Source organism: Symphodus melops, assembly GCF_947650265.1.
Source record: "Symphodus melops genome assembly, chromosome: 22".
Lineage (NCBI taxonomy): Eukaryota > Metazoa > Chordata > Actinopteri > Labriformes > Labridae > Symphodus > Symphodus melops.
Window position 1 is genome coordinate 16,989,594 of NC_136712.1, and position 22,288 is coordinate 17,011,881.

Sequence of the window (22,288 nt, forward strand, 5' to 3'; positions counted from 1 at the left end):
TTGCCACTGTTCATATTTTTCCACCTATTGCCAGCAAAATCATCAAGAACACTCGACCGTCGTCCTCAAGAAAGTGACCTCTGCTCCTCCCACTGCTCCTCCTTCTGCTCCTTCCATGGCTCCTTCCTCTGCTCCTCCCACTGCTCCACACGTGCCTGATGCCTTCTGCACCTTCAAGCCACTGACTTCTGCTGATGCTGAGAAGGAACGTCTCATATTGGACTCTATTGCTTGGCCTGAAACTCCTCCTCTGCCAGCTCCTTTTTTATTGAACCGGACAAGTGATCCCACCCACAGCACCTTCACCGTTCTCTCATTATACAAATATATGACTTCCAAGGTAACCCCAAGAAATCTGGAAGGGAGGCAAAAGTTGCCCGGTTGCACAACAGAGCGCTTGAAGCAGGTGTAGCTGGACGAGTGGTGGATCACCTTAATGGCTCCTACTCTGCTGCATTCCCTTTACTCTGGGAAGGAAGCGCACAGGTTGAGGTAGAGTTCAAGATTTTCTTCAGAAATTATATTGTAAAACAAATAGCAACAAAAGGACACTTTCACCAACACTTAAATGGTATTACTGTCAAATAACATTGCAGAAGAAAATACAATCTCACCAAAAATAACCTACATTTCATTGTAAGGCTGCTACGTTAAAACACATAGTTACTAACATTAGCTAGAAAACACCAGGAGGCTAAATCACTATGTTTTGCTGGTACTTAGGTATGTATAACTGATAATATTTTATATGGACACTTAATACTGGGCTGATGCTCTGCAGACTCCTGCTTCTCTAAAATCGTCTGTGGGCCAGTGATTGGTGTCTGGATTGTTGTTGGTTTTCCACAGCAGAGCTGATGGCTGTATTTAGTAGTAAAGAACTAGTTTTACTTAGACTCTGGGTATTATGTCTTGGTTTCATTTACAGAGGCTATAGTCCTTGTTGCAGCGGCCTGGGATTCAAATATAACTTTGTCCCTTTGCTGACATCCCCCACTCTGTCCTCCCAACATTTCCTGTCTGTCGTCAACTGTCTTATCTCATTGGCATGGCTTGTATGTTTTACCTTTAAACTCTTGTTCTCTGTTCCATCAGGTGACGCTTCAGTAAACCCGAATCTGGCTGGATCTTACATGATATGGGACAATGCCAACAAAATCATGGTAACATACCGCACCCATGGACTCCCTCTTCGTATTTCCATAATGCCAAGCAGTAAGGAGAGATATGTTGCCAATGAACTTGAGACGCTAGTTAGGCTTCAGAGCATCCGCAGGGCGGTGGTCCGGCTGTTGAATAGGGCTCCGGGAACGTTGGTGGTCATCAGGACTGGTACCCTCCAATATGGGCAACTTTCTAATGTGATAGGCAACGGTGACTGGTTCACGTTTCATTTGGAGAAGGTGCTCCGAGCCGTGTTCAAAGGACTTAATGTCCAACTGGGGGATGCCTGGGATATGGTTCTGGCCCATTACCTGCCGCACAGCATCCACCCATCGCCTCCTATCATTAAGAACATGGTTGACGTCCTGTTGTCCTACATATGCAAACAAAAAAAGACCTAGCTGTTAATTTCAATGAAGGAATATGGAGCAGTTAAGCACTGCAGAAAAATACAGTTCTTGTTGGTAAGGGTTTGGCTTCTTGTGTGATATTAACATCAAGGGTGTGATCGGATTGTCCCTCCTATCTACTTTCACTATCCACTTTACCTTAACACCGTGGAAAATGTCATGTGGTTGAGGAAAGGTGTTAGGAAAATTTCCCTTTGGTGACGTAATAATGCCATGACGGTAGAGGTTAGTGACGTGAGTCTGCCGTGGTGAAACTACACTTTTCAGAAAATGAACTACAAAAAGCTCATCTAAAAATGTTTCCCCTGAGCCTTCTTACCTTTGAAATAATCCTAAAAACCACGGGGTGTGAATGAAAATACAAGGTAGGCTTTATTAGATACCAGGAAACTTCACTTTGATGGTTAATAAAAAGAAAATAAATGCAAAGGCTGTAACTAATTATGAGTCAAATAAATATTTAAACCAAATGCAGATTGTCTCCACATTTCTCCTCAAAGCGATCGTTAGTTTTCATGAACCTTCGGATGCACGAGTCGCTTTAAAAGATGCAGCTGCAAAGATTTGTGGGGCAGCACTTTCTTATCCCTGTTGGTAAAGGATGGTCCAGTGTTTCCTGTGCTAAAGAAGGTTATAAGCATTGACCCGACTTTCCTTAAATTTTAGAGAATTCAAACCGCTCTTTTCACGGTCGCCACTTCAGTTGTGTTGTTTAAGGTGAAAAGGATAGAGAAAGGAGATCGGAGGGACAATCCAAACAAACCCCAAGTCCGCCATTTTTTCTGTCAATATGGTTCTGCTTTTTGATCAAATCTTGAAAAAACTCACTGATAATCACATGGTGTGTTTTAAAGGGAAGGGAATTTATTTTATTCTGAAGTACATTAAATATTCTGTAATAATTAAAATAAAAATCACATGGAGTAAATGGTTTGTGAAGAATGTGATTAGACTAACTTAAAGAGATTACTGCTAGCTGGGTATCCTTCATTAATGATTTGTGAAAGGATTACATTGGCAATGACCTCGTCTGACACAGTTTTAACAAGATTAAAAGCAAAGTTTAACTTTGAACCGTTTTTATCGTCAGCCAAAAACAGAAAATCTTTAAATGATGAGTTAACATGTTTAGATTGTGGCTACTGTGGTGGTTGAATCCGCACGCACTGGGCCTTCAGTGTGTGCACCGTCTGTATTGGGCATAATAATATGTACATAGGGAAATATAGTTATAAAAGGCACCTAAACCCTGGAACACTTTTGCCGGGTGATTTTCACCCGAGAAAAAGTATTTACATGATTTTCATTATGTTGCATTCGTCTGAGTGCCATGGGTCACTGGGTGATTTTCACCTGAAGTAGTTTCTCTCTCCTGCAGCTGTTCATGTGTCAAGGAAACTGTGCCTTCACCAGGGAAGTCTCAAATGTGCCAGAAAAGGGTGGACCGAAGACCAAGTTTCCAGTTTCATCATTTTTCTTTTTTGGTTTATGTTTCTGTAATTTTGGAGTGTTTTTATAGGCTTCCCCGATGATGCTTCTTTTAATTTTGTTAGACATGGCTTACTTGGAACATTAAAGAACACTGTTCTAATTATATCATGAATTGTCATATTTTGATGACAAGTAATTTTTTATTGGGTATATTACATCAGGTAAAAATCACCCAGCTTTAGTGATGATGTTACTAATTTAAGTCTGTTCGAAGGTTAATAGACATGAGTGGGAAAATGATTGATCAAGATCAATAGTTTAATGATGATTAATGATGTTTGTTAAACTCAAATGATAATACAGATCAATGAACTCAAAAACAATTACATATTTGACGATCATTTGACAGAGGCAAAATTGGAGGAAGAGGGTTCAACTATAATATAACTACTATACTAATTATATAAAACCGGGGACAGGCCTTATTTAATCAGAATATAATTGTCGCTCCTCCTTTGGCATAGAAGCAGCCTCAACTACATCCAAAGAAGGGATTCCTGATGATCGGAATCGACCATTTCAATCGGCAGAGACTTAATTGAGAATGAACAATTATTTATTAACAATGAAATGTTACAATTATTGAATGAAATGTTCAGTCTTTTGGGGGCCAGACTCCATCATGACGACTTCATGAACTGTGAGGGGTAATGAGGCTGACACAGGATAGGATGCCCTCTTTGGACTCATTACACTGGTGGGGGTGAAGAGGATGGAGGCTGTGATGATGAGTGGGTTTCAGCCTGGCCTGGACTCTGCTGAGCTGGATGGAGGTGACTGGGGTGGAGCAGTGTTGCAGTCTATGCCTGAAGCAACAGACTGACTTTGAAAGGGAGAGAGTTTTAAGCGTTTTGACAGCAGTAGGTTGATTGGTTGAGAAAGTTTGTGGCAGAGTCTGGCTGGTTAATTCCAGGCTGATGCACGCCCATGATCAGCTGATCACCAGAGAGAGAGAGAGAGAGGTCGTAGTAGGGGGTGTGGTTTAAGAATAAATGAAGAGGTGAATAAATGAAAGAATTACACCAGTCTGAACTTACATGGAGCTACATTAAAACACTTAGCAGCAGTACCTACTAAGATGCACAAGCCCTATGGTCACTGGCAACTAAAGGAAGCCAGTTTTGTGTTAAATGATATGTAAAATGAAACTGGTGCCGTTTGAATACATTTTATGATTAGAAAAGGGTGTAATGTTGAAGAGAAACGGCCAAGAGGAAACGCTGTAACATTTTGGTTTTCATGTCTTTATAAAGATTTGTATATTTTAGTATATTACATTTTGTAGAGGCCGTAAGTAAGCATAATTAGGAGCATGGCATGTTATGCCAAAGATTGGTGAAAAAATCAGTTTGCTCTGTGTACCATAGTATGATTAAGTGAACTTAATTTTATGTTGTTGGTTCATTTGGGAGATTTTCTTTCATTCATACATTTTTCTAATAAATCTGGTGTTATATTATTTCAATGTTTGCACTTTTTATAGATTTATTCAACCATACTGTTGTGTCTTACAGAACTGGTGGGATGTAATATCTCTTCAGTGAAAGAAAACCTACTGCCATGAGACACCCTACAACTGCAGCTCTTTATTGCCACCTACAGGCAGAATAGACAACACAGCAAGCCTTTTAGAAGTTAACACCCTGGCTTAAACACCACACATACATCGGCTTATTTGTACACACCTTTGTGTGAAAATTGTTTTCCGATGCTCCCCGGAGCCTTACTCTGACCCCTGTTTCCCTTTAAGGTCAACAGGGGTCAAAGTTCAAGAATAATACAGTGATTAAGTTCTCTTGATCTGCTTTTGTACTGTAGCCACAAAAGGTGTAGCTACCTGTAACATGTTAGTTTACATCAGCTCTGTTGGCTGGTATATAAAAAGGTAAACAAAAATGTTAACTGCATATTACCTCTGCAAAACCCCAACATAATTGGTGCCCCGTGTGAGGCGTGAGATAGACTGGTATTCCTGAATGCCTAAAGCATTTTATTGTAATCTGATTTTAGCCAATCATTCTGACCCAAGAATTTTATTTGAGGTTTTGGAATCAATTACCACCTCCTCCCCTTCTTATTTTACTAATCCTTCCCAAGATCTTTCTGAGACGTTTTTATCTGATTTTACATAAAAAGTCAAGGACATTAGGCAACAAATCATCCCCCCAGACCATATTTTAGACACCCCAGCAGGGCTTTCACAGTTCTTTTAGCAGTTTAGGAGATAAGAAAGTGCCGCCCCACAATTCATTTCGACCACAACTTTTAAAGCGACTCGCACATCTGACCCATATCCGAGCATTCAAACTATCTTTCAGAGAAGAAATGTGGAGACAATCTGCATATTGATTTGTATATTGATTTGACTTATAATTAGTGACAGCCTTTGTATTTATTTCATTTATTTTTATTGTGTGTGAACATTGCTTTTATACATTTTTGTATCATGTTTGTGGAGATGATTTGCTGTTATTTGATTTAATACAAGAAATTGCAATAGGCCAATAAAAAAGAAAGAAAAAAGTAAAGGGATACAGATCATAGAAGTTAGCACTGCAATAATTTACCTTAAACAACTTTGAACAATCTTAAACCCAGAGGTGAACTTTGAACGTGATGTTGATGTTATAAAACCATCAAAGTGAAGATTCCTGGTGTCTAGTAAAGCTTACCTTATATTTTCATTCACACCCCGTGGTGTTTAGGATTGTTTCAAAGGTAAGAAGGCTCAGGGGAAACATTTTTAGATGAGCTTTTTGTAGTCCATTTTCTGAAAACTGTAGTTCCACCACGGCAGACTCGCATCTCAAACCTCTGCATTATTATTACATCACCAAGTGAAGGTGCGGTCAGATTGTCAAAACAACGCGATCGCCTTTTCCTAAGTCCTTTATGAATTAAAAACACCTTTCCTTAACCCTGTTACGTTTTCACTGGGTTAAGGTAAAGTGGATTGTGAAAGTAGATCGAAGGGACAATCCGAATGCACCCAAAGCTAAGTTACAAACTAAGGAATGGATGTGTGGCTGGAGTCATAATTCTCTGTTTATATGCTGCCTCTTGGCCAAATAATTGAATGCCACAAAGTCTCCTTTCACTGCATTTAGCTGCTGTCAGAAACTGTCAAAGCGATACTAACTGCTGGATGACGCAAACCTTTCTCCAACTGAACAATTGCAAATCTGAAATCATAGTATTCAACCCGTCAAACTCCACCCATATTTCAAAGCGCAGCCTCGGTCTCATATTCGCCAATTTCCATCTACCGCCATAAATCTAGGTGGGACCTAATGATAAAATGACAGAGACCGATACAGAAATAAATTTAGTGCGAGTCTTTTTATGCCCCGACTATATAGTATGGCTTGTAAGAAACTTACATTTCAATAAATGCTTTAAATAATTCACCTAAGTCAAGGTCGGTGTCTAGACATTAAAGAAAAATGTCTATCGTAAAGACATCAGTAGTGGCTCGTTTCTAAACAAAGAAAACAAATGCAATTCACATTAGCATGTTTTAAGCCACATCATTCTCCGCAACCTCCGTGAAGTGCATTACTTCAAAAGATATTCATAAAGAGAATGATTGAAATGCATCTTTAACAGTGTATACAGTTTCATATGAGCATTAAATACAGTACATAGCATAAGCAAATAAACTCATTTTAATTCCAGTGTGCAGCCTGCACCTAAAGACGCACACTCGCTGATCTCAACTCCGCGAATGTTCCCTCTAACAGGTATTACCAGGTAAGTGCTGATGTAATTTTCATAGCATCTGATGTAAATTCATTATTAACAGGTACGGTCAGGTACAATAACCAATGTAAACAAAGTAATTTACAGGAACATTCTATCTAAACAGGAAATAATAAATAAAGCATGTACTGTTAAAACATAAACCTATGATAACTGACAGAGTTATGTTCAATTAATCGGTAAATAATGAGGCGTTTTTAGGAGATTGTTGCCTCGTTTCCTGGAATGTACACAATGAATTATTACCATCTTAAACCAGTGTTTATTACAGGATACTTAACTGAAGTTGTCAGTTATAATGGAGGTTTCTCTTTGTCATTCAGCTGTAGTTTCACTATAATTACCTCCTTATATGGTATTACATACAGTGATAATGAACCACAAATACCATGCAATTATTGGATAAACACCCGGTAATTAGGGGACTGTAAAAGTTAGTTTTGCCATGCTTTCAATAGGAAAGTGTGACTGGTATACATTTGTAGCAGCCATCCAAAAAAAACCCATCTAGAATTAAAGTGGAGGAAATTTTAAATAATCCAATTTCTAATAGATGCTTGACACTAGTGTAAGGTGGTAAGTTTATTAAAATTCTCAGTCTTGGTGGAGAAATACAGTTGAGTATTGTCAGCATAACAATGACCACCCTGCGGATGCTCTGAAGCCTTCTGATGTAGAATTGATTTGGGAAAGGATTGAGGTGGGCCCAGATGCCAAAAATTACAACTGTGTTGGTGCCACCTACTAACTCATCTATTTCATTGGCAATATAATGAAGCTCACTTGTTGGAACGTAGATGAAACTAAGAGGAGGACCATGGACACGGAACGTCACCAAGGTGTTTCTTGCATTGTCCCATATCATGTAAGGTCCTGTTTGCTTCGGCTTATCCCGGTTTATCTCCTTAGCATCTGAAAGTGTGACAGAAAGAACAAGTTAAGCTGTGATATAAACAATTAAACTGTTATCTGAAATCTCTGTGGATCAGCTACCTTTTAGTGAAGCCTTGAGGTACTCAAACCACTGCCTGACGGTGGAGTCTCCATACAGGTGGACCACCTTTCCTTTCAGACACTGAGTGATGGCAGAGGAGTCGTTGAAGTGGTTGACTTTGGTGCCACCTAGTGATCTCCACACACCCTGGTAGTAATATCCAGAGGGTCCAGACGTCCCACTGCCTTGACTGACTGTGGACTGCTCTGAGAGTTACAGATCAAAATAAGATTTAGTTTAGAAGAAAAATACACATTATGTGCTGTAGTGATCAGCAGCACAGCGTACGTCTCTGGTGCATACGTTTATTGTGGTTAGGTAAATGTTACCAAATGAATCTTACATGAAAATGTTAAATATTTAAAGGTAAACATTTAGAGATGTTAAGTAGTTTAGTATTTTTCAGTACACTGGTAATGAAAATTAATCTAGTTTTGAGTGTGAATGAAGTAAAGGCTTGCAGCTCTATCTCAGTGTTGTATAGAAGCTGGTCAATGTATTGATTGTTGCCTTTCTACAAGGCAAAGACAGTTCCAACAATGCTCTCGCTTAAAGAGGAAGGTTGAATGCATTTTGACATTTTTTATTTTCAAGGTCACATTGAGATTTCTTTCATAATGCAAAGTCACATCATATGCAGCAGTGCCAATGTGTGCAATATGTTTTATACCCGTCTTTTGTGTTTTGTTTGTTTTTTTACTTTTGCATCTCTGGCCTTGTCTCAAGTGCTGTTTTATGTTTTGAGGGGAAAAAAAGATAAGTTTAGAAAAGCTGTGCTTTACCTTTCTTTTCAGGCAGCACAGTAATATTGGTCGGTCCTGAAGCCTGAATGAAGACTTGCATGTTGACTTTACTGAAAAAAAAACAAAAAAACACATCCCATGATAAAGTACCTCGTACACTAACAATACAATATAAAAATCACAGTGAAATGGGATTTAAATGACTCCATATTTTGTCTGAAAAGTTACACTTCAGATTTGTGGTGATGAGAGTCAACTTTAATTGTTCAGACTAAGTAACTGATATATTATCTTACACTATAAACATCTGAAGATTTTATCTTTGCCTCCTGTAGTTACAAACTCAACATTTTCCACCAGGTGATACTTTACTCTTTGTTTACACTCATCACATGTAAAACTAGATGCATCATTTCTATTGCTCCGATCCCTCACCTTTGGAAAAGCTTTCCTTCATTGGCCTTTTGTCTGTTACTCAATCCTCCATTTATGTGGTTCATCCTGGCATCACAGCTCAGCGTCTTTGGCTTGTAGCAGAACCACGGGTCACCTGTGCGGAGGTCAGTGTAGTTGCACTGTGGCTGGCTGGTTTGACGAAGGCAAACATTACAGATGGTGCTTTCAGAGATATTGCCTGAGCGAAAGAGGCTCTTGTAGATAGCCCTATCAGGATGTTCTCTGTTTAGCCTACGAAGGACTGTGACAGCCTCGCTTGAGTGGACAAGCGTCACCTGATAGAACAGAGAACAAGAGCTTTAAAGGTATTGCATACAAGCTATGCCTGTTATTCATTAACTTACTGTAATAAGATGTCATTGTATTTTTTGGTGTTAGCTTACTGAAGTTGCTAATTTATTTAAATTAAAAGCTTAATAGAGATTGATTGAAATTGCCAACTCCCCACTTGCGGGCCAGTAGAACCTGTTTTCTTCAATAACCGACAGGAAATGTTTGGAGGACAGAGTAAGGGGATGGCATTCAAGGTAAAGGTCAGTTTTGAACATCAGACCACTGCAAAGAGGACTATACCCTTAGTCCAGCAGATAAGTGAAATATAGAAAAGGATGGTGGTGTTGTAGATAAAAGCATGAAACTTGGCACACTGTTGTATGTCCTATGGGAGATTTTTGCCTATAGGGCCCAAATGGCAGCCATTATATTTACCGGTATCTTAGGTTCTAGACCCCCTCGGACCTTTTAACATGATTAGGTCTTCCAAATGGCCCACCAAGTCTGATTCTGTACCAGTTCTCAGCTTGCCCATTTGCAACAATACCAGCGGGCATGTCTGGTTTTTATTGCTCAACTTATTCATCCAGACTTCCTTCATGTAGCTGTGATGCAATGTCCAACCAACAGAACAGAGAACAGTCATTCTTTAGGGACGAGTGCTTTTGTTGGGAGCTGGAGTCTAGCAGATAACACGAGACTGCTCCTCTTGATGGGATCTTTGATGGGCTTTGTTTGGTTGGTGAGGTACTCACTGGCATAGGAGTCATATTGGTCCTGTCAAATTCAATTCATATAGTGTAAAATGTATGTATGGAACTATGATTGTTTATAGAATTAATTTCAGTGAAATATAGTGTTTAGTAAGAGAATTGATCTCTTTATGGGCTGATCACCACTTAAGGTCTGATCCTAAAGTTGTCCCTGCTCTGGAATACAACATCACAAGGACTTTTTACATTGGATATTGTTGCTTGTTAGCAAAAGCAAGCCAAGGGGAATGATTTATATTTTACAAATCAAGTGATCTACAGGACAATAGCATTGCAATAGGTGAGTCATTTTGCTTTACTTGTTTCACAATATAATTTTAGAAGAAAATCTTGAACTCTACCTCAACCTGTGCGCTTCCTTCCCAGAGTAAAGGGAATGCAGCAGAGTAGGAGCCATTAAGGTGATCCACCACTCGTTGAGCAGTAAGAAGTTTCTGGTCATCCAGGTCCTGATGTCCTTGAGGCAGGCTTCTAGTTTACGGAGCTGGTTGGTGTCTTCTGGCTTCATTGATATGTAGAGCTGAGTATCGTCTGCATAGCAATGAAAAGGCTACACAGAAGTAAACAGAGGAACCTCCGACCACAGGCACAAAGGATGTGGAACTGTCACAACAGGCGTTCTGAAGTCTCCACGAGTGTGTGTTGTTTAAAGAGTGATCATACCCGTCTGTGTCGGAACACTAATACAAACACGTCTCCTCATAAAAGCATCATTCGTTAAGTACAGGCCTTTCATTGCAATGGCTGTGAAAAGAAGAAATCTGGCAAATGGTCATACATACACACACATTCATACATACATCCACATAAATACATACACACTGTCATACATACATTCATTCAGCCATATACACATTCATACAGACATACAAACATACACAAATTCATATATAAACACATTCATACATACACGTACACTCAGTCATACATACACATATATACATACACACTGTCATACATACATTCATTCAGCCATATGCACATACATACATTCCTAAAGTCATACACACATTCATACATGCAAACATACACACACACACACACACACACACACACACACACACACACACACACACACACACACACACACACACACACACACACACACACACACACACACACACACACACACACACACACACACACACACACACACACACACACACACACACACACACACACACACACACACACACACACACACACACACACACACACACACACACACACACACACGGGTTTTTCACCGTTGCTACGTCCCAGACAAAACGCCTCACATTCCTGAGTTACTCGGCCACGGCTGTCAGATTCCACAGGCCTTCTCCTCTGCTCCGATCTTGAAATGGTCAACGATCATAATGTTCCATGGTCTGGCTCCACGATCGCTGAAGCTCCTGAGCCTGAGACTAGGTCAGCCCTACCACAGGACCCATGGCTACTCTTTGCCATAGATCCACGGAGACACCATCATGCAATGGGGTAGCTGAAGTTGTGGGTCCGGATCACTGGTTCATAGCCAGTTGAGCTAAACACCGTGCAAAGCCCCTGTCCCCCTTGATGTGAAGAAGCTCTGGAGCTCCTTTCCATCCTGGGCCAAGGGGGCCCCCCCACACAGATTCTCAACACGGACCAACCCCACACATTTCTGTAATCCCATGGTAATTAGGGGTCTATGTAATCTTAATGTGTTTGAAAATAATTACTTCACACATTTTTTTAATTGTTGATTTATATTGCGATTGCTTAATGAGGCATGATTAATTTAATTACTTGTATAATACAGTAGTAGCCTATAATACTTGTATTATATAGTATTAAGTACAGTTCCCCACTCAGCCTACAAAATTATTTTTCAACATTGTTGGCCAATTTTAAACTTCTGTTTTTTTGCGTGCTTTCAATCTCAGTCAGAGCTTCGAACACAAATAGCTTCTTCATTGTTGTTTTTGTTAGGTTAAATTTATCATGTTAGCTTGTACTCCAAAATCCATTTCTCCACTGACACTCATCACTGTGCAATCAGATGTCCGACAATTATATTTAATTCATTAATTTAATTTACAGCAGCAAAATAAATCACGTTTAAAAGAATGTTCTCTAATTCCACATCGTTGGATGAAATGGCATTAATAAAATTTATAATAATAATAATAATAATAATATAGTGATAATAATAATAATAATAATAATAATATCTAATATGATTATTTAAACGTCTTACCGTTCAAAAGTGCATCACAAACCGTCTAGTCCGCTCTTGCTTCATTGCTCTGCTAATAGTCCGCTGCTCATTTCCAGTAACTATTGTGAGACTCCATGAACAGCCATTGCTGTGAAAAAATAAATAAAAAAATGGTCCATTGGAATTGAAGGGTAACTCTCTCACACCACACCAGTGCTCTAAACAGCACTGGTGTGACCCTCAACGCGTTGGACAAGTTTGATTTTGTTTCTGACCATAAAGGTATTATCTTTGATGTTCTGCCATTCATTGCTACAAAAACCCAGAAACATACATTTAGATCCCTTATCTTTTCTGATCAATATATATCCACATTCTTGACATATTTCTCCAGTATGACCATTAACACTCCTGTCTCCCAAAATAATAATGACCGAATTAACTGGTTCAACAATTTGTGCACATCTGCCCTCAATCGCTCAGCCCCGTTATCTTCAAGAACTGTCTCGCCTGTAAACACGACTCCATGGTTGAATGAGAGTATCAGACAACACAGAAGATCATTTAAAAAGGCTGGACGTTGATAGAATAAAATCAAAGCTCGAGGTACACCACCTCCACATGACACAGTTATTACTAAATCAAAACAAAATGATAAAAGATGCAAGAGCTGCCTACTTCTCTGGGTTGATCAGTAGCAATAGACACAATCCTAGGTCCCTTTTCAAAACTATAAAACCGCTGACAAATCCCCTGTTACTCTTCCTCCATCTTCACAGGATCATCAACAATTTCTTGCTTTCTTTAAAGACAAGATCGATGGTCTGAGGTCAAAATGAACCCCGGCCGTCCCCCCACCCCACCCCACCATTTTGCTGCCCTGCTCAACTGTCTGAATTTGACCCTATAGCTCTCCAAACACTGGTAAGGGTCACCAATGACATCCTTATGTAGACAGACACTTTTGATACCATCAATTATGCCATCCTACTTCACAGACTGCATAAGTGGGTTGGCATTTCTAGTACAATCCTATGATGGTTTCAATCATATTTGAGCATCAGGGGGCATTAATAACAATGTGTCCTCCTCAGCTCCTCTGCATTGCGGAGAACCCAGGCTATCTTTATACGTGCTGCCTCTGGGTAATTTTTTCAACCCCTTCCTCGATGTATCCCATCATTGCTATACTGGTGACATACAGATTTACTTTTCTGCCAAACCTAATAACCCTAACCAACTATCTTCTCTTTATACCAACCGTTAAGAAGCTTGGAATCATTTTTGACACCTGACCTTTAATACCAACACCACTAAGTTTGTACAGTCCTGTTTCCTACACTTACAAAATGTCTCAAAAATCAGAACAATGCTCTCCCAGTCAGATCTTGAAATATTATTTCACACAGTCATCGTTTTCCGTTTAGGCTATTGTAGCTCTCTCTACACATGCCTCAGCCAAACAAAAGTAAACAGTTTACAGCTAGTTCAAAATGCTGGCGCCAGATTCTCAACACGGACCAACCTTTGTTCTCACATCTCCCCTGTCCTTGCCTCACTTCATTGGCTTCCAGTAAAATTCAGAATCCACAAGTGATGTGATGTACCGAGGCTTCGAAGCGTGTGTCGAGTAGTGGAGGGGGCGTTTCTGCGATGCGCGTATCGAGGCTCGTTTCATTTAGTGGAGGAGCCCAAAATGATGACGTCCGAAGCCTCGCTGCCCGGTTGTACCACGTGACTGATTCAGGAAGTGGTTCGGATTTTGACGCGAGTTATGACAGCGATATAAACCCCTGAGGCTGGAGGACCCCCTTCAAGACTGGGAGAGACAGAAATACGTCTATCCCCATCTATATACATTAGCACTGGTATTCTTGTGTACGTCTGCCTCATCTCTGCCCTGTGAGTGAGTGTTTTCCAAAGCAGGAGAAATATTGTCAAAAAAAAAAAAAAAGACCTGCCACAGTGGAAAAACTGTTTTTTTTAAAATAAAAACCATTGATGTGTGTCCCCTAAACCATAACCACTGGCCATACCTCAACGTTACAAATGCACAATCATTGTCCATACCCCAACCACCCTCACCTCTCCGTAACTGATTATATATATATTGCCTTCACTACAATATACATGTTTTGCATACTTATTCACAGGCTTTCTGCAAAATCCCACACACTTCAAATTCTTGCCAACTGATATTTTTGCGTCCAGTCGATGTCCTACTAGAGCAAATGAAGCTTCAAGAAGCTTTGCGCTGGACCGAACCAATTGGATGAAAGGCTTCAATGTTTCATGAAGCTTCATCTGCCCATCACTAGAATCCACTATAAAATCCTGTTACTGTACATACAAAGCATTGCGCGACCTCGCCCCCAGCTACATTTCTGACCTCCTCGTATCCCATATCCCACCCCCGTCTACTCAGACTTTCTAAAAACATAATTCTACTGAAAGCTTGTGCTCACTAAACTCAACTAACAGACCTGAGAAAATGAGAACTGAGGGGGATATTTAAAGCTGCTGACCAAACCACAATCAACACACAGGGGAGGACGACACGCAAAATATCTAAAAGTTAACCCCAAGGGACCCTGATCCCCCCTCCTGATATCTGAGCACTTGGTACAATCCTCCTCCACAAAATCAAGCTCCACCCTCAGCCTCATCCTTTGATCAACCAGGAAGGAGAGCACACCAGCCAGGTAACTCATCAGAAAAGAGAAATTAATTAATATAGCTTTACTTGATGACAAAACAATGACCAATTAGATTGAATGTGTGCACTTAAATCAAAAGTTTTAATAAACAGATACTCAGCCAAACGAATAACCTGTGTCGTTACGGTTTTATCTTTGCAAATAAAAACGTGAGTGTTAGCTGTGCGGCTTACAGCCTTTTAATGTGTAGCTGTGTCCATCACAACATCCAAATTAAGTACTTTTGAGATAACATTTTTATACAACCATCTGATTCGTAAATTAAACATACTCAAGTTATGAAAAAATATGGTCTTGCTTTGTGCTACTTGTTTACTTACACCAATAATTATCACATTCTTGATTTACTAAATGGTAAATGGACTTGAGCTTGTATATTGCTTTTCTAGTCTTTTGACCACTCAAAGCACTTTTACAACATTCACACCCATTCACGCACTGGTTGCTATGTATGTTGACCATCAAGCAGAAGTAACTAATCCCATTCATAAACATTCATATGCCCCTGACGCAGCGGGGAGAGCAAGTTAAGTTAAGTGTCTTGCCCACAGGAGCTGGGGTTGGAACCCTTGACCTTCCTGCCAAGAGACCACGACACAACCCACTGAGTCACAGCCACCCCAACTCTTGGATGTTTGTTGTTGAAAGATAGACAAACTATAAATATTAAGAGGATTTCTTTTGCCTGACTTAAGTGTTTTCAATAAGAATTAATACTATAAACTTAACAAGTTATCTCTTTTCCCTTTTTTTTCTCCTACAGGACCAGAGAAGGACTAGCCATGGAGCGAAAAGCAGTTACAATTAATAAAGTCAATATGAAACTTCTGAAGGGCTGTGCCATCATTCTCCTTCCGGCTGTGTTATTCGTTATGCTAAGAAACAAGGACCTGCTGCAGGTGAGAACTGAAATGAGTGACAACACTTTAAATGTAAAACTTTTTAAAAAAAATTCACAAGTCATATTACAAGGAGACGATTTTCAGTGTCTCCTAATTTGATTGCAAGAGACACTGTTGAAACATTAAAATAAAGTCTGCACATGCCCTTGCTTACAGAAGACTTCAACTTCAACAAACCAATCAATAAAAGAATCACAGATTTGTATATTTCTGAGCAGTTAAAAATGCCAAATGTGATTCAGTTAAAACACTTGTGTGGCTTTTGACTCTGAATCTAGATTTAAAGAAACCTTTATTTATTCTCGAAAAGAGAAAAGTTGGCAATGTAATTGAAATAGAAATAACTTTAATGTACAAACTGGAGCATTTGTAGTGCTGGCATTGTCAATCAATAATCAAAGTGACTCATGGCAGGATGCAGCTTACCAATCACCAGTTATTAATAATATACATTTATCTTGAAAAACCTTCAATTTTTTTCATTTTTTTATTTGAGTACATTTGTTTGAAACGTCTTTGACACCATCCTTCTTCGTTGATCCCTTGTCAGCTTATTTATAAAGGAAACTCTCCCATCTTCCTCAAGAGAGTGAGCTCTGCTCCTCCCGAGCCCGAGGAATTCTGCACCTTCAAGCCGCTGTCTGGTGCAGCCGCTGAGGAGGAACGTCTCATATTGGACTCCACTGCTTGGCCTAAAACTCCCCCTCTACCAGTTCCTTTTTCATTGAATCCGACAAGTAATGCTGCCCGCAGCACCTTCACTATTCTCCCAGGGAGGGGTGGAGGACTTTGGCATGTAGGAGAGCAGCTGGAGGCTATGATTCAAATGTACGACTTCCACGGTAAGAAGAAGACGTCTGGAGGAGACGCAATAGTTGCTCGATTGCACAACAGGAAACTTGAAGCAGGTGTGGCTGGACAAGTGGTGGATCACCTCAATGGCTCCTACTCTGCTGTATTCTCTTTACTGTGGGAAGGAAGAGCACAGGTTGAGGTACAGTTTAAGACTATACATGTTAATGTACCATAAGTAATGCCAAAAGAATTACATTTCACAACACTATTGTCTTGTAGGTCATTTAATTCATGAAATATAAATCATCACCCTCAAATTACTTTTGCTAACAAGCAACAAAAAGACAATGTTGAACGTTCAAAAACAATCCTCATTGATCTCATTGTTAAAATGCCCAACTTTACAACCTAAATAAACATGTTTCCGGCTTTGAAACAATTCTGAAATGACTGAACTTCAGCCTTTGACACCATTGATCATGACATTTCACTCCACAGACTGCATAACTGGCTTGGCATTTACGGTACAGCCATGAACTGGTTTCAATCTTATTTGAGTAACAGGTTTACTTGCCAACTAGTTTTAAAGTTAAATTAATTAACAACTTCACTGAGCTAAACCAAAAATACAATTTCATTATCTTAGATATACTGCAGTGATCTAATATAGAATTAATGTACATAGGGCATGACTTGTAAGTTACAACTTTAAACTCATGTTCTTTGTTCTATCAGGTGACGCTTGTCCACTCGAGCGAGGCTATCACAGTCCTTCGTAGGCTGAACCGAGAACAGCCTGACAGGGTTCTCTTCAAAAGCCTCTTCCGCTCTGGCTCAATCTCTGAAACTACCATCTGTAATGTTTGCCTACGTCAAACCAGCCAGCCACAGTGCAACTACACTAACCTCCACACAGGCGACCCGTGGTTCTGCTACAAACCAAAGAAGCTGAGCTGTGATGCCAGGATTAACCACATGGCAAAAGGATATAATAATAATGTACTCAAGGGCCAAGAGAAAACACTCTTTCAAAGGTGAGGGAGAATATATATATATATATTTTTTTTTTATACTGCACTTGATTACTGCTTGCTTACAGTGTATCTCCTGGTCCAAATGTTATTAACAGACATTTATGATTAAGTCTAAAGGTGTTTATATATCTTTAAAGCCCAAATAAGAGGGCTGACTGATTAAACGTCATTAGATCATTTGAATAATCTTCGATTTGCAGTGATTGTATTAGTGTGCGTTTTTCAGGAATGTGAACCTGGAAGCCTTCATTCGGGCTTCAGGACCTGCCAGTGTCGCTGTGTTGCCACGAAGGAAAGGTAAGCCTGACTTTTCCTACTCTCACCAAGAAAAATAACTGAATAGTCATTTTAAAATGATTAAAAATTGTATATTTTACCCAGAACTGTAAAAAGATATACTGAAAAGTATTTTCATTTTAAATAAAAGCCAAAGTCATTCTCTGAGATATGTGCTTAAATGAAAAAGATGTGGAAAGAATCCTTAAAATATAACTTTTCCTCAGGTCAACCCACGATCAATGAAGGCCGTGGGAAGTCTGGAGTCTCTGGGTATTACTACCGGGGTGTGTGGAGATCAGTAGGTGGCACCAAAGTCCACCATTTCAAAGACTCCTTTGCCATCAGTCAGTGCCTGAAAGGAAAGGTGGTGCACATGTATGGAGACTCCACCATCAGGCAGTGGTTTGAGTACCTCAAGGCTTCGCTTTCACGTAATTGTTCCAGTTATTTTTGGCAAAAGTTTGGATTATAATACAATAATAATATTGCAGCTCAATCTGTTCTCTTTGTCACACTTGCAGAGGCGAAGGCAGTGAACCTGAATAGTCCAAAGCCTGCAGGACCTTACATGATATGGGACAATGCAAACAAAATCATGGTAACCTACCGCATCCATGGTCTTCCTCTTCGTATTTCACAAATACCAGCCAGTAAGGAGATTTATGTTGCCAATGAACTTGAAAGACTAGTAGGTGGTACCAACACAGTTGTAGTTTTAGGAATCTGGGCCCATTTCAGTACTTTTCCAATTGAACTTTACATGAGACGTCTTCTGAGTATCCGCAAAGCAGTGGTCCGACTGCTGAATAGGGCTCCTGGCACACTGGTGGTCATCAGAAGTGGGACTCTCCAAAGGAATCACCTTGGTAATGTGATGGGCAACGGTAACTGGTTCTCGTTTCAGGTAAACAAGCTGCTCAGAGCCGTGTTCAAAGGACTTAATGTCCAACTGGTGGATGCATGGGATATGGTACTGGCCCACCACCTGCCACACAACCTCCACCCAAAACCTCCCATCCTTAAGAATATGATTGATGTTTTATTGTCCTACATATGCCCACAAAAGAGCTAGCTGTTAATATCAAGGAAGGAATTCGAACCATGCAGGAAAAACGCAGCTTTTGTTGGTAAAACTGAAACAAATTACTTTAAAGTTTTTCTGTTTCTTGTGTTCTATCAAGTGATTTTATTTTTCCCAAAGCAGACTATACAGACTAAGCAATTGCTACTTTGATATATCATTGTGCCAGAAAGTTGAGAGAAAAATGAGACCGAACAAGATAGCAATAATTTAAAGTCGTATAGCTCTAATAAATTTAACATAAATGGTAAATGGTGTGCACATCTCTGTTCTAACTTTATAATTAACAACCAAGCTGAAGAGAATGCAAGGATAAGAGATTACTGTTAGTTTAATCATGAGGATGTTTTATTGTTAATGATTTGAAAATGAATTACTTTGGAAATTAAAATGTTAAATAAATTCTGTTGAAATTTTAAATAAACCAGTAAGTAAGTAAACCAGCGTTGTTGCATTGTTTATACAGGTCCTTCTCAAACAATTAGCATATTGTGATGAAGTTCATTATTTTCTGTAATGTACTGATAAACATTAGACTTTCATATATTTTAGATTCATTACACACAACTCAAGTAGTTCAAGCCTTATATTGTTTTAATATTGATGATTTTGGCAAAAAAGTCAAGAAAAACCAAAAATCCTTATCTCAAAAAATGTGCATATTTCATCCAACCAATAAAAGAAAAGTGTTTTTAATACAAAAAAAGTCAACCTTCAAATAATTATGTTCAGTTATGCACTCAATACTTGGTCGGGAATCCTTTTGCAGAAATGACTGCTTCAATGCAGCGTGGCATGGAGGCAATCAGCCTGCGGCACTGCTGAGGTCTTATGGAGGCCCAGGAGGCTTCGATAGCGGCCTTAAGCTCATCCAGAGTGTTGGGTCTTGCGTCTCTCAACGGTCTCTTCACAATATCCCACAGATTCTCTATGGGGTTCAGGTCAGGAGAGTTGGCAGGCCAATTGAGCACATGGTCAGTAAACCATTTACCAGTGGTTTTGGCACTGTGAGCAGGTGCCAGGTCGTGCTGAAAAATTAAATCATAAAGTTTTTCAGCAGATGGAAGCATGAAGTGCTCCAAAATCTCCTGATAGCTAGCTGCATTGACCCTGCCCTTGATAAAACACAGTGGACCAACACCAGCAGCTGACATGGCACCCCAGACCATCACTGACTGTGGGTACTTGACACTGGACTTCAGGCATTTTGGCATTTCCTTCTCCCCAGTCTTCCTCCAGACTCTGGCACCTTGATTTCCGAATGACATGCAAAATTTGCTTTCATCCGAAAAAAGTACTTTGGACCACTGAGCAACAGTCCAGTGCTGCTTCTCTGTAGCCCAGGTCTGGTGCTTCTGCCGCTGTTTCTGGTTCAAAAGTGGCTTGACCTGGGGAATGCGGCACCTGTAGCCCATTTCCTGCACACGCCTGTGCACGGTGGCTCTGGATGTTTCTACTCCAGACTCAGTCCACTGCTTCCGCAGGTCCCCCAAGGTCTGGAATCGGCCCTTCTCCACAATCTTCCTCAGGGTCCGGTCACCTCTTCTCATCGTGCAGCGTTTTCTGCCACACTTTTTCCTTCCCACAGACTTCCCACTGAGGTGCCTTGATACGGCACTCTGGGAACAACCCATTTGTTCAGAAATTTCTTTCTGTGTCTTACCCTCTTGCTTGAGGGTGTCAATGATGGCCTTCTGGACAGCAGTCAGGTCGGCAGTCTTACCCATGATTGCGGTTTTGAGTAATGAACCAGGCTGGGAGTTTTTAAAAGCCTCAGGAATGTTTTGCAGGTGTTTCGAGTTAATTCGTTGATTCAGATGATTAGGTTAATAGCTCGTCTAGAGAACCTTTTGATGATATGCTAATTTTTTGAGATAGGAATTTTGGGTTTTCATGAGCTGTATGCCAAAATCATCAGTATTAAAACAAAAGACCTGAAATATTTCAGTTGGTGTGCAATGAATCTAAAATATTTGAAAGTTTAATTTTTATCATTACATTATGGAAAAGAATGAACTTTATCACAATATGCTAATTTTTTTAGAAGGACCTGTACAGAGTTATTCAAACCTTCAATCCTCAAAGAGACTCTTCTGCAGAATATTCTTCCTTGGGAGATAACTTCTGTTTGTTTAAGCAGAGCAGACCTCAAGTTGTGTGTAATTTGTGCTTTTTTGTATTTGAACATCGTTTGTGTGTTGTTTAATTTTTGTGTGCTCTTACTTGTTTGTGGCAACAATTTGGGCGTGACTTCCCCAATCCTTAAGAGGACTTGAGGTGTGAATGCTCTTGTCTATCTTCCAGGATAGACTGCAGTGATCCGTTGTGGAAATTTAGATCAGACTTGCCCCTTCTTGATTTAGCTTGGTTTAGCTTAGCAGATTTGCTGACAGTATTCTAGTGAGGTTTCAATTTATCAAGTAAAATGTGTACCAAGACCTCTTGTGAGCCAGAAGCTGAGACTTCTTTTGGATCACAGCACGCAGTGCTGCATGAAACGGTCTGAAACTGGTCTGAAGCACCTCTCCTTCGAGAAGATCGCCAACCTAAATAGCTATTCAATAAGCATTTTTGATAAGTTAAAGGAGCTGGTCAATCATGTCAACCCCTGAGTCAGGAAACCCCAAAGCATAAACCCTGGATGTTCTTGGGCAACTCCTTCTTTACCAAAGCAAGTCCTTCCTGTAGCAAATCCAGTTGAAGTAGAAAAAGAAGCTCTGCAGGAAAATGACCAAAGCATGGAGAACCACATTCAAACACTGGAGAATGAGGTCCAATCCATGCAGTCAGAAAACAGATTTATTCATCAGTACTACAAAACTGCCAAGCAGAAAATGCTGGAGGATCAAACAACCCTGCTGAAAAGATCAGTAAAGAACAGAGCAGTCAGAATAATCCATGGACTGAAGCATTGAATCTAATTTTCCCTGCCATTCCTGAAAACAAAGACTTTGCCTTTGAAGCCCCTCTCATTAGGGAAATGCACCAGTCCCCTGACAGCTGTGAAATCGTTTCACACCGTCACAGGTTTGATTTAACCCATAGGAAGGGGGTGCAAAGATTACATCAGGCCCCCTGCTGCTATACCTGTAAGTTTCCACCACATGGTTCACAGCTGAGAAGTTATAGCACATCACATGAGTCGGATGGCTCCTGTCCACCAAGACATGAAAGAATTCACTCAGGGCTCATTGAGTCTCCGGCGAAGAATTTAAAACTGATCTGGAAGACGAGT

The 22,288-nt window shown here is 40.0% G+C and overlaps 2 protein-coding genes across 2 annotated transcripts; one reads left to right on the forward strand and one right to left on the reverse strand.

The window, feature by feature from the left end:
- Positions 1–4,635: 4,635 nt before the first annotated feature.
- Positions 4,636–11,496, reverse strand: LOC306818101 (NXPE family member 3-like; the record flags this gene model as incomplete). The annotated part of the gene is made up of 7 exons (XM_079335474.1): positions 4,636–4,661; positions 7,440–7,736; positions 7,818–8,024; positions 8,601–8,671; positions 8,997–9,292; positions 10,405–10,512; positions 11,485–11,496. 7 exons carry the CDS (start codon positions 11,494–11,496, stop codon positions 4,636–4,638), a joined length of 1,017 nt encoding a protein of 338 aa, XP_079191600.1.
- Positions 11,497–14,886: 3,390 nt separating this feature from the next.
- On the forward strand, positions 14,887–21,694 carry LOC306817831 (NXPE family member 3-like). Its single transcript, XM_079335033.1, has 8 exons — positions 14,887–14,947; positions 15,726–15,861; positions 16,415–16,858; positions 17,395–17,693; positions 17,920–17,990; positions 18,197–18,403; positions 18,494–19,445; positions 21,683–21,694. Exons 2-7 carry the CDS (start codon positions 15,745–15,747, stop codon positions 19,042–19,044), a joined length of 1,689 nt encoding a protein of 562 aa, XP_079191159.1. The 5' UTR covers positions 14,887–14,947; positions 15,726–15,744; the 3' UTR covers positions 19,045–19,445; positions 21,683–21,694.
- The last annotated feature ends 594 nt before the right edge of the window (positions 21,695–22,288 follow it).